We start from the raw sequence: 12,216 nt of genomic DNA, 5'->3' as shown, positions 1-12,216 counted from the left end.
ATCTCACATTTCAACTGAGTTTAGACGTGCTAAGGGCCAGTGCTAAAGTTAGCACCGTTTTGTAAATCAAGCCCCATGTGTTTAGATTGTTACAGTCTAGATATCGGCATCTGAAATGTTTTCATAATGATGTCTTTGTGTTGTAAGTTTACAGTTGGAGATGATACTGATGTACAGAGAAATGAGTGGCCCTAGTGATTGGCTTCAGTATACAGTACTATTGTAGTTAGTGGCTTATATAGTTCCTGTATATACTCTTGAAGTTATGACTGCATAATGAGGTTCCATTGCCTGTCTTTGTCTGCTAACCTGTATGTTTCAGAATCAAGGCATGTGGAGCTCTTTGGCCAATTTCCCAGCATCCATGGCATGTAATGTGCCATGTACCACACAAATTAAGTATGAGGGCGTCATAGGTCCATCCTGGGGTGGTAAATGGCATGCTTGAATGCTGCCAGTGTGACGTGTTAATGCCAGTACGGGCTAAGTAAGTGTATACGCAGGTTAAATTTGCCATGTTAAAATTTCAGCAACCACGCAAAACCACTGTAAACCAGTGTGATCAGGGAGATGGACTCAGCAGTGGGAGCCACCCAGAGCTGGAAAGAAGAGGTGTGACCACCCAGATTTGGATACATAATGGCACATGTGTGCACTGTAGACCTGGTCTGAGTGTTGAGTAGCAGTGGATGGAGCATGTGCTAGTGTCCAAAATGATAATCTTGAAAATGTGATGGGTCCATTGCAGTGCCTTGGTAAATTATGATCACAAGATAGGACTTCTGATTCTTTGAATTGTGTTTGTTCTTTTCTCTTATATTGTATAAAAGTAGGTGTTAACAAAGGCCAGCTGCATACGTCTGGGTAACTTCTGTGACTGTGCATGAGACTGAGTGCATCCACACTGGAGTTGTTATGGACTTTAAATCTACAAATTATAAAATACTTCAGCTAACTGCAACTTTAATGGACTGTTTTTGTGGGAACTGTTACATTGTTGGACTCCTAATATGGACATTGCAATCCAATTTAATCCCAATTGTGGATGTAAGGTCAGCAGAAGTGAGTTTATTACCCCGCATAGAGGCAGCTGGCTGGAGAAATTTAAATCCCATGGGAACCATAAATGCGGCCATTGCGTATCGTGCAACCATATTAAAATTGGAAAAAGCTACCAGTTAGGGCCCCTACGACGTAAAGTTAATGCGATTTTCACGTGTCAGACAGAGTACGTCGTTTACGCTATATGGTGTCCCTGCGGTCGCTTCTATGTGGGAGAAACCACAAGATCAATTAATAGACGTTTTAGAGAACATTTTAATTCCATCAAATCAGGCCATGGTTCACCCAGATTGATTGAACATGTTAGAGAAGTACATAACAGTAACCCCGCAGTATTAACTGTTGCAGGCATTATCCATGTCCCTCCATTGAGAAGAGGAGGAGATCGGGAAAAAAAGCTCAAAAGGGAAGAAATACTGTTAATTATCAGGACTGAAGCTATGGGCCCTTTAGGTCTTAATGACTACGTCGATTTTTCATGTTTTTTAGACCCTTAAAAATGTTTATTAGGATGATATATCAAACAATATTGGAGAGCTGTTTACAACCACCTTGTTCCCCTAATTGACTAAGTATATGTTCTACTTGAATTATATGTCAAACTTTAGGTCCAGAGCACTGGAGACAGTGCTTTTTATAACTTTCTACCTCTATCACTCAGCCTTCCTCTCCCCCCTTTTTTTAGCCTGCTCAAGTTTGAGCATTTTAATGCACCATGTAGGCACCATACTGCCATACACCCCGTTTCTTAGTTTTATAGTCACCTCATAATCTGCACAAATTTTCTAGCACCAGTACACTTTAGGAGTCACTCCAGTTTGCACTTTATCTGGTTACAACCAGTCTGAATCATGTATTCACAGCGTACACATACTTTATACACTTGTTCTATATTTATATATTTTTAGGTTTAGTTCATGCAGTCTGGTCTATGGCCACATGATGGCGCCAAATCTCCTACAGGTACTTTGCAGAGCAATAGCTCAGTTGCCCGTCTAATGTAGTGTGGCACATCGCAGCACCTGTAGTTGAGTTCTTCTTCCGCACGGAAGTCATGTATGAAGCGCAGATGCGCTCCATTGCGTGATTGGCTACAGGGGAAGAATAGGGGCGGTACCAGTAGGCGGAAGTGCGCCGAACGCCCGAGCAGAGGATATTTCTAGCCGGTCAGCCAGCCCAAGTTACACAGCCTCCGTAGAAGCGCTTGGATAGCGCGAAACGGCCGTCAGGCTATTCCTGCACCTAGCGCCCACCATCAGCTCTCCATTTTCAGCCTCTAATGCACGGTATGTTTTACCCATTCACCCTGCACGTGATTTGATGTATACTCAGAAAAGGAGCTGACTGACTGAAGGAGTTCCTAGAGGGGAACTGGTAGGCAGGGGGAATCCCCAGGATGTAGCAGCAGACTGAAGGAGTTCCCGGAGGACAAATGAAAGACTGGGGGAAACCTCGGGAGTGCAGCGGGCAGGGAAGTGAAAGTCAGAGTCAGGCTGGGGAATTAGCAGGGAACACAGGCTGACAGGTGACTGGCAGGCTGACAGGGGATCCCAGGTTAGGTAATAGTAGGCAATGAGCAATATATAAAGGCAAGCTAGCAGCCTAGTAGGAGCGATAGGGAATGCCAACAGGGGGGATCTTGGAGAGAGAGCTTGGAAGGTAGCCTGGTTGAGAGGGAGGGGAGAACGGTGGCAAAAGGCAGTGGCTGTGAACAGGGATAAAACAGTATCCATCTGTGAGAGCGCAGTTTAAATACCCTGGCTCTTAATTACTCAGGCTGCAGTACCATCCTCAGCCACCGCATAAACAGAGGAGAAGGGCACATGCACGCTTAGCAACAGGGAGATGCCAAACTCGGATGTCTGTCAGGTCGGCGTCTCTCCGCAGTGATGGAGGAGCAGCGAGGGACTCGGTGGCTGGAGGCTAGCAGGCGGTCGTTACCCTCTGCTGTCCTGACAGGAGCTGGTACAGGCTGCAAGGCAAGGTAAGTAACGATCGATCGTTACAGTATACATTGTGAAAATTGTTTTTGATGATTTATGTTTTTATGCTGGCGAATTGTTCTGTGAATGTTGCTTTGTGTAGTTTATCAATGTCTGTACAAGCATTGCAGGTCTCACGTGCAATAAAAGTTTATTTATACTCCTGTTGATGTGCAGTTCTTTGCCAGCGACTAACTATAACTTACAAGGAATAGATATTGTTGTATTTATTAATATCCAGTTGTTGATGCAATATTTTCAACAATGTTGATTTCTAACAGAAGGGCATCTGGGGCTCATTTGAACTGGAAACGTGGATATGTGCATTGTTTGCATTTTATTGTGCATTTTTATCAATATGAAATCCTATAGTGTAGTGTTTAATTACTTTTTGCAATACTGTAGTTTTGTATACTCTTAAAGCTTACTCGAGGTGACATGTGACGTGATGAGATAAACATGTGTATGTACAGTGCAAAACATATTAAAAACCAGCCTGTTTTAGTTTTTAGTTTTTTCGTTTTGTTTTGTTTTTTTGCTGCATGAAAGAGTTCATTTTCAAGCATGCAAATAATGCAAATAACAGCTTCTGTGTTGTTGGTACCTTTTCAGGAATATAGAAAACCTAACTGATAAGCAAAGTACAGCCATAAAAGTTTTTTTGACAGAATACAACTTCTGAGGGCAGAGGAGAAATATCAATGTCAACTGTTCATGTATTTTAACTCTCGGACACTTAACAGACTGTGATTGAGCAAAGACAATAAAACATTCAATCTACTTTGTAATGTTTAAATAAAAAATAAAACCATGGAATACCTAAAAAAAAGTCATTTCTAGGAGTAGGAAGATAAATACAATTTTTCCTCTCATCAGTTTATTTTCACCTTGGGTTCACTTCAAACATCCGGATAGGTTATTTATTTGCATGAACTAAAGTATTTCTGGATAAGCTATGTGGAGTAGTGTACAATACCTCCTATTCATTTTAGGCATTTGCAAGATTTGCAATACTTTGCATTTGCATGATTTGCATTTTTTGCACTTGCATGCATTGTGTTTCACTGTGAATTTATAGAGAGAGGGATCCCTTTTAACACAGGTGTCAAACACAAGTAGGGGGGGGGGGGCTAAATACGGCCCTCCTTGCTAATTTATATAGCCCTAAAGAGCTTCAAATGTGCATTATTGTAAGCAGCAAAAGAATGGCAGCACACTGCCTTCTTGTCCTGAGGAACACACCAGTGATGGCGTTTGTGGTTGAAACATTGATAGTTTGAGCGATGGCACAGCAACAACCCATAGGACCCACCGCTAAATTACCATGAAGCCCCCTCTTGGGATCAACCCCCCCCCCACACACACACACACACGCACACACACACCACTTCAGCTTAACATATAGACTATGGAGAAGTGAGGGCTAGCATCTTGCCTTGTGCCACACTTCATCTTGTTCCTTTTCCGCAAAAGCATCACTATGGCTGGTAAATATTAAACTGCTCCACTGCGCTACTCTGCAGAAAGGGGAGGAGTTGCCCGCCCCCCATGTTCGCTGTAGTTACGACACTTAGTTTGAGACTGTTCAATAAATGTTAAATCTTGACATCTGGCCCCCGACTTAGACTAGGTTTTAGATATTGGCCCCTTACGTGATTGAGTTTGAAACCCCTGCCTTATAGAGTAGAGTACAGCACCTTTTTGGTTTTACCAGGTTGTGGGTGAAAAGCCTGAGGAAATTCCAGTGCAAGAGATAGAAGAGCTGTGGGAGGTTTGGAGAAGTAAACAATAATCCAAAAAGTAGTGTAGAGAGTTTTCAACCTAAATACAGTTATTAAAGAGTAACTGTCAGGCTACAAAAGCTAATTTAAACCTCTATTCTCCTGTGTTAAACAGTTTAGAAGGAAGCCAAAAAGGCATTACTGAAGATAAAAATCTCTCTTTCATTTGATGTGTGCTTATCAGCAAAGCTGTTATTCCCAAGCTCGTAAGAAGCCGCAAGCCGCATACCATACTGCAAAGCATTCTGGGGCCCTCCCCTCGGCTGCTAATGAGAAGTTACAGGGTCAAGTAACAATAGCATGTAACTCAGTCCAGTGCACAGCACTGATAAATCTCCCAGCAGAGTACACTGCAGGAGTCCGCTATTGTTCCTAGCCACATGGCTAATTAATATTCACTGCACACTAGTGTTATTCAGTACCAGCTTTTCTGTGATCAGGAAGCAGGGAGGACATGACGACACATTTGGCTTCATAGGAGACAGACAAACATGGAACCTGCCATGAGCTATCAGGAGCATCATTCTCTGCATATACTATATAAAAATTCTGTGAAATCCAAACGTGGACAGTGAAATGCATATGTAATGTAAGTACAGCCTATATTTAGCTACTGATATATGTGTTTATTTTCTCTGAGACCTTATACCTAACAGCTCCTCTTTAAGCACTTTCAAAACTAGATATTCTTTAAGGTTTATATTTGGTCTTGTCACTCACCTCTTCTTTGTAGTTTTCTTTTTTCATCTCTTTCCTGAGTTGCCTGCTTTTTGCACTCCATCTGACATCTTCGTTCTCCACATCTTGGCGTGTCTTCTTCATCACAATCATAATCATCAAGAATTGGAGTTTCCCGAACAGACATCCTTAAAACTGAGCTGTGAGGCTGCAACTTGGATGTGCGAAAGTCCCGTGAGGGTGGTCCCAACAATACAGATGGAATGTAATGAATCTCATGAGTGACTTCTGTGCTAGCACTCTTTTGGGGTATTCTTCTTCGCTTGTGCCAGCGCCGCTGGGCAAACAGTGCAACTGAGAAAATGAGTAGGAGCAAAAGCAACGCAATCAGTCCACCCTGCAGAGAGAATAATAGCTTTTGTCTATAAACACAAAGTCACATTTCATCATATTTTTTTAAACAATGTTCATACAGTGTTAAAATATATAGACGCATTAAATATTGTTGAAAAGACAGACAATGATGGCAGAAAATTCTCTATACATAGGACTAAGAATGATAAAAACCTATAATTTTTCATAACCATGAACAAATTTGGTACACAACCACAGGATTACAAAAACCTCAAATTTTTTAGAACCATAAGCACATTTGGAACACAACCACAGGGGTAAACATTCCCTCTTGACCTTACGTAAGTAGAAAAAAACATTTTGTAAAAGTAATACTTTTTATTTGCTAACTAATAAAGATTCCCTCTTGACCTTACAAAGGCACTTAGATCTTCTGTATTAACCACTTGATGACCACAGTGTTAACCTTCCCCTAACGACCAGCCTGTTTTTAGCTCAGCTGGGCTGTGCAGTTTCTTCAGCCTCCTGCACAGCCCATATATGGAGTCCAGTGATCGCGCATGCGCAGTACTTTCACGCCAGCCGCGTGATGATGCGAGGCGGCCGGCGTGGTGACGTCAGCCGCATCATATGTGGAAGAAGGAGCCCGACACTCGGCCAAGTGTCGCTGGGCTACCGCCGGGCAGCCATTCCGGAGCGGGGACTAGGAGAGGAGCCAGGACGCCGTCGTGGGACCTCCCGACCAGCACTGGGCTGGAGAAAGCCCCAGGTGAGTACTATTTTCATTTTTAAGTTGAGCTCGGAGTCCCTTTAAGTGTAAACGGGGCCTGACTTCTTAAAAAAATCTATTTTCCTAGTCTTGGTTTTTCTTTTCTGGATCATTTTGGAGTTATTTACAATATGCAGGTAAAATCCGGGATCATTTTCTGCATACCGTGGAAAGTCTATCCTGGACTGAAAGGATAAATGGAGTCCAGGATTCATTAACATATGATAGTTAGACTGAGCAGATACAATAAGTGGAAGAGAGAAGTGCCATACAAACACAAAAAATGTGATCAATGCTAAATCAACCAATTTTAAGCGTTATTATTTTTTGGGGGCCCAAATTCATTACTTATTAACATCTTAAAGTAAACATTAGGGAGTTTTAAAAAAATCAGCTCACATCTCTTCCCCAAGCCACTGGAAGGCTATGTGTCCCTCACCGCAGCTCCAAACCGGTTTCCCAGGGTACCCTCCATAGCAGCCAGCGACTCGAACAGGCCGGAGGCCTCTGCGCATGCACAGTTGCGCCGCTCTCAACTGCACTCCTATGGCCAGGAGCATTGCGCACAGGCGCAGTACTTCTGCGGAGCCAGGTCAGTGGCTGCTACAGAGGGGACCCTGGGAGATCAGCTTGGAGCGGAGCTTCAGCGTGGGACATATAGCCTTCCAGGGGCTGGAGGAAGCCCCAGCAGGGGCGTAGCAATAGGGGTTGCAGAGGTAGCCACCGCATCGGGGCCCTTGGGCCAGAGGGGCCCCGAAAGGCCCTCCCTCAACCACAGTATTAGCTCTCTATTGGTCCTGTACTCATAATAATCACTTCTATAGATAATTTGAATAGTAGTAATCATTAACAAACTGTTCCCCATCCCCTTCTTGCACCTGACACTGTAGATGCCATTGGTAGGTTTTGGTGCGTCATTTCAATTGTTATGTATAGAGTGCTTGGGGGGCCCTATTGTAAAACTTGCATCAGGGCTCATAGCTCCTTTGCTACACCACTGAGCCCCAGGTAAGAAGATGTGTGTAAACAAATGATTTGTGGTCCATGGCATCAATAATGTGAGAATGGAAGTTTACATTGTTCCATTGAAATCAATCCAAAAAATCTGATGTTTGTGGCTCTGCCCCCCTTTCTGAATTTGAATCCTAGACATCCAATGACCATCTGTAACAGGTTTGAGGGCTATGCCATTAACAGAATGGCAGAAATTTAAATATTCCCCTTTAAAATCAATAGTTGAATTTTGATTGGCAGTTGCAGGGTCCACCCACTTTCCTGAATACTAATGCCAGTCACACAGTGACCAGCTGTGCCAAGTTTGAGAACCCTGCCATTAACAGTGTAAGAATGGCTACTTGTAATGATCAGTGGCGTATCTGATGATCAGAACGTGCTCTATCAGAATAGTAGTCAGTATTTTATTCAGAGTGTGATCACACATGTATTGGTGCACAGTAGTATCAGAAGTACTCCTAAAGTGATAGCCCTTGGAGGCTGGGGCTATCACTCAGACAGAGAGTGGTCGTACAAGCGAGGTCGGTAACAGGTCAGTCAGCAGCAGTACAGAATCGTCAGGCAAAATCGTAGTCAATAAACAGGCCGAGATCGGCAGGAGATCAGATAGGCAGAAGTACAAAATCGCAAGGCAGAGTACAAGGTCGGTAATCAGGCAAAGGGTCGGCAACAGATCAGATTGGTAAGGTACAGAATCAGGAGGAAGAGAAAGTAATCAAAGGTTCAAGCAAGAAGTTATAGACAGGAATATCAATACAATATAATAATAATTCTAAGCTATGTGTGAATCCCCGGGGTCCTGCCGGATCAAACACACCAGGATCTGACTAAGGTCTGAGAGCTATCACTGTGAAGTATTCGCAACAACTGACAAAGAGCGAATGACAAACAGGTCCTAATATACCGTGGATCCAGCGCACAGCGCCGCCCAGAGGCCCAGCCAATAGGAGAGCAGGCCAGTGTCAGCTGACCACCAGGTCAGCTGACACGTCTCTTGACCGAATAAGTGCGGCGGCGATCCGGCGCACGCGAGCCTGACACTCCCCCAGAAACTCAGACAACCCGGACCTCCCTGATGCCGGCGGGAGGCACGGAGACGTCGCGGCGGGAGACGCCGCGAGAGCAGATGTGGAAGCGGCGGCTGCGCCGCTATCCGCATCAGAGGCCAGCAAAGCAGCCGACATGACACTACTGTGTAAATTTCCCCATATAAAAATGTAGTTGTTTGCTCCACCCACTTTTTGTAACCTTGACACACAGACACTCATTGACCCAGTTCGTGAGCTTTGGAATCCTTGGCATCAATGTTAGAATGGAAGCAATTTATCAATCAAAGAAATCTGATTGGTTGTTTGTGGCTCTGTACCCCTTTCTGAACTTGAATCCTAGTCACCCATTGACCCACTGTAGCAGATTTGAGTCCTCTGCCATTAGCAGTGTAAAAATGGCAACAATTTAAATATACCCATTGAAAATTAATATGTGAATTTTGATTGGCTGTTGAATTTTGATTGTCACACATTCCTGAATAATAATCCCAGTCACCCAGGGACCAACTGTGCCAAGTTTGAGAACTCTGCCATTAACAGTGTAAGAATGGCTACAGATTGAATTTTCCACTATAAAAATGTGGTTGTTTTTGGCTACGCCAAATGTTTGTAACCTTGACACACAGTCACTTAATGTTCAAGTTTATGAGCTTTGGGGTCCTTGGCATCAATAATGTGCGAATGGAAGCCATTTATTAACCATTTCAGCCGCCCAGACGTGATTCTCACGTCCAGGCAGCTGCTCTGCCGCGGTGCCGCATTCCGGCGCGCTCCCGCGCGGTCGCCCCCCCCGTGCTGTCCCCCGGTAGCCCTGGGGTCACTGAACGGGAACATGGTTCCCAATCACAGATCCATGTCCCCAGCAGAAAAACCGAAGCCCTCTTACTAGAGGCCTCAGTCTTTCTGCAAAAAAAAAAAAGTTTCCCTGTCCACCTTGTGCTTCCAGTGATCGAGAAGCACAAGGAGAAAAAAAATAAACTCAAGGTGGCCATCTTGTGGCCAAATAGTAAAACTACATCTACAAACATTTTACATTAAAATTTACACATATAATAACATTAAAATGTAACAGTTTTTTTCCCACACCAAAATATTACCCAAAAAATGTTTTTAATGGAAAAAAAAATTACAATAATTAAAAAAAAACATAAATAGTTACCTAAGGGGCTGAACTTTTTAAATATGCATTTCAAGGGGGTATATTACGAACATTTTTTAAATTATATGCTTGTAAATCGTGACGCAAAATGGAAAAAATGCACCTTTATTTCTAAATAAAATATTGGCGCCATACATTGTGATAGGGACAAAATTTACATGGTGTCATAACCGAGACAAACATGCAAATAAAATACATAGGTTTTAATTATGGTAGCGTGGATTATTTTAAAGCTATAATGGACAAAAACTGAGAAATAATGAATTTTTTCCATTTTTTCTTATTAATCCTGTTAAAATGCATTTATAAAATAATAATTCTTAGCAAAATGTACCACCCAAAGAAAGCCTAATTAGTGGTGGAAAAAACAAGATCTAGATCAATAAATTGTGTTAAGTAGTGATAAAGTTATTAGGGAATGAATGGGAGGTGATTTGCTCTGATGCATAAGGTGAAAAATCCCCGCGGGCTGAAATGGTTAATTAAGCAAATCTGATTGGCTATTTGTGGCTTCGCCCCCTTTAGTAAATTTGAAACCCTGTCTACCAATGACTGGCAGTAGCAGGTCTTGTGCCATTAGCAGTGTAAAAATGGCAGCAATTTAAATATTCCCCTTGAAAATCAATAGGTGAATTTTCATTCATATACACCTTTTTGGACTGGATCTTTAAATGTTTTGAGATTAACTCGGAGTTGGTGCTGTTTTTTTCCCCACGAGCATTTCCCTGATCTGTTTGTGCACCATTCCACGCGATGTTCAAGATGCGCTATGTCACGCTACACCGAGTGGTTTTGGATGCATGCTCTCTGTATTCCCTCCTGCCTGCCCTCTCTTACCTGGCCATCAGTTGATTATGGTTCAGATGGGTGGCGGATTGGCTCAAAGGATTGGGCTAATGGTCGGGGGCGTGCTCTGGGGCTGATACATTCGCATACAATGTTTGAAAGAATGTTGTCACATGTATCCACGCCCCACCTGAAGCAGCCAGACGTCATTTCCGGCAAAACATGTAGGGTCTCCCCAACGTGGCCATTTGATCTGTATTACGGGCTGTCTTCCACTGTGCTTTGCTCCGCTGCTATTTAGCATCCACCGCCTCATTCTACAAGATATCCAGTTGTCTATCCAACACTATACAGTGCTTCTGTGGTGCATGTATAGGAAAGCGGTAGCCATTTGATTCTTTGGCTAGACTGAGAGCATCATTTCCACAATGGATTTATCACTGGCCAGCACAAACTGGTATCTGCATCTTGACTCAAACTTACTACAGGAAGAACTTCTGCAGCACAAAGGTCTGGAGGGTATTGCATGATACACTGAATGAACTAACACCTACATGTTCATGAACGACATACTGCACAACCCTGCCTGCTATGCTGCTTCAAACTGTGGATTTGCTATGTGTGTCTCCTTGCTTAGCAGTTAGCAAACTGCCATATTCGCATTGACACATCATAACTGTGTTTCAGGCCGTTACTTTAATTTACTGCTGAACCTTGCTTGCTATGCTAGTTTCTGGTCTGGTAATATAAAACTGCACATCAGAGTGATTACTATAGCCGCTTTAATTATAATCTTCCTCCTTCAGCCAATGGACTACATTATATGATCCCCTTAGGTTGTGTAAGTGGGTATGATGCGGGTGGTGTTGTGGTGCCGCAAAAAGACGCTGGATGGCCATCCTGCTATTTTGAATTGATTTTTGTAAATAGTTGTGAATTTGCAGTTAGTAATAAAGTTTGATACTTTTATGATAATTTGGTATTATTAGTGTCATTGACCTGTACACCTCCCTATCTTTATTCTAAAGTTTTTCTGTGGTGAATTTTCATTGGCTGTTGTAAGCTCTACCCACTTTCCTGAATATGAATCCCAGTCACCCAGTGATCAACCGTGCCAAGTTTGAGAACCCTGCTATTAAGAGTGTAAGAATGGCTGCAGTTCACATTTTCCCATTGAAAATAAACTGCTGAAGTTTGATTGGCTGTTTTATACTCTGCCCACTTTCCCTGAATGTTTCACTTCGGTCACCAAATGACCAACTGTGCCAAGTTTGGGGACTCTAGCTTTATTGCTGTAAGAATGGCATTTTTTCCATTGACTTAATTTGGGTGAAATCTGATCGGCTGTTTGTGATTCTGCCCTGATGGGCATGGGGGGACACAAGAACCCAGAATATATCTATATATATCTAGGTAGTAAGTGATCTATATACCAAGTTTCGATGAAATTGGTCAAGGTGTTTTCGAGTGATGGTGGCACATACACACACACACATACAAACGTCAGTTTTGATATATATAGATGGTGGATAAATAGTCTGTGTATATGGCCTGTTGATCCATTGACAGTTAATAATTATTT

General features: G+C 42.9%; 1 protein-coding gene across 3 annotated transcripts in view; it reads right to left on the bottom strand.

The window, feature by feature from the left end:
* ASTN2 (astrotactin 2) overlaps positions 1-12,216 on the bottom strand; it is an 818,428-nt gene that overhangs the window by 597,969 nt on the left and 208,243 nt on the right. For all 3 annotated transcript variants that reach the window (XM_068248102.1, XM_068248105.1, XM_068248104.1), the window contains exon 3: positions 5,546-5,900. In XM_068248102.1, coding sequence (XP_068104203.1) covers positions 5,546-5,900 — 355 coding nt within the window. The remainder of the gene's footprint in view (positions 1-5,545; positions 5,901-12,216) is intronic.

The sequence above is a fragment of the Hyperolius riggenbachi genome, chromosome 8 (assembly GCF_040937935.1).
Source record: "Hyperolius riggenbachi isolate aHypRig1 chromosome 8, aHypRig1.pri, whole genome shotgun sequence".
Lineage (NCBI taxonomy): Eukaryota > Metazoa > Chordata > Amphibia > Anura > Hyperoliidae > Hyperolius > Hyperolius riggenbachi.
This window is presented reverse-complemented; position numbering and strand designations above follow the sequence as displayed.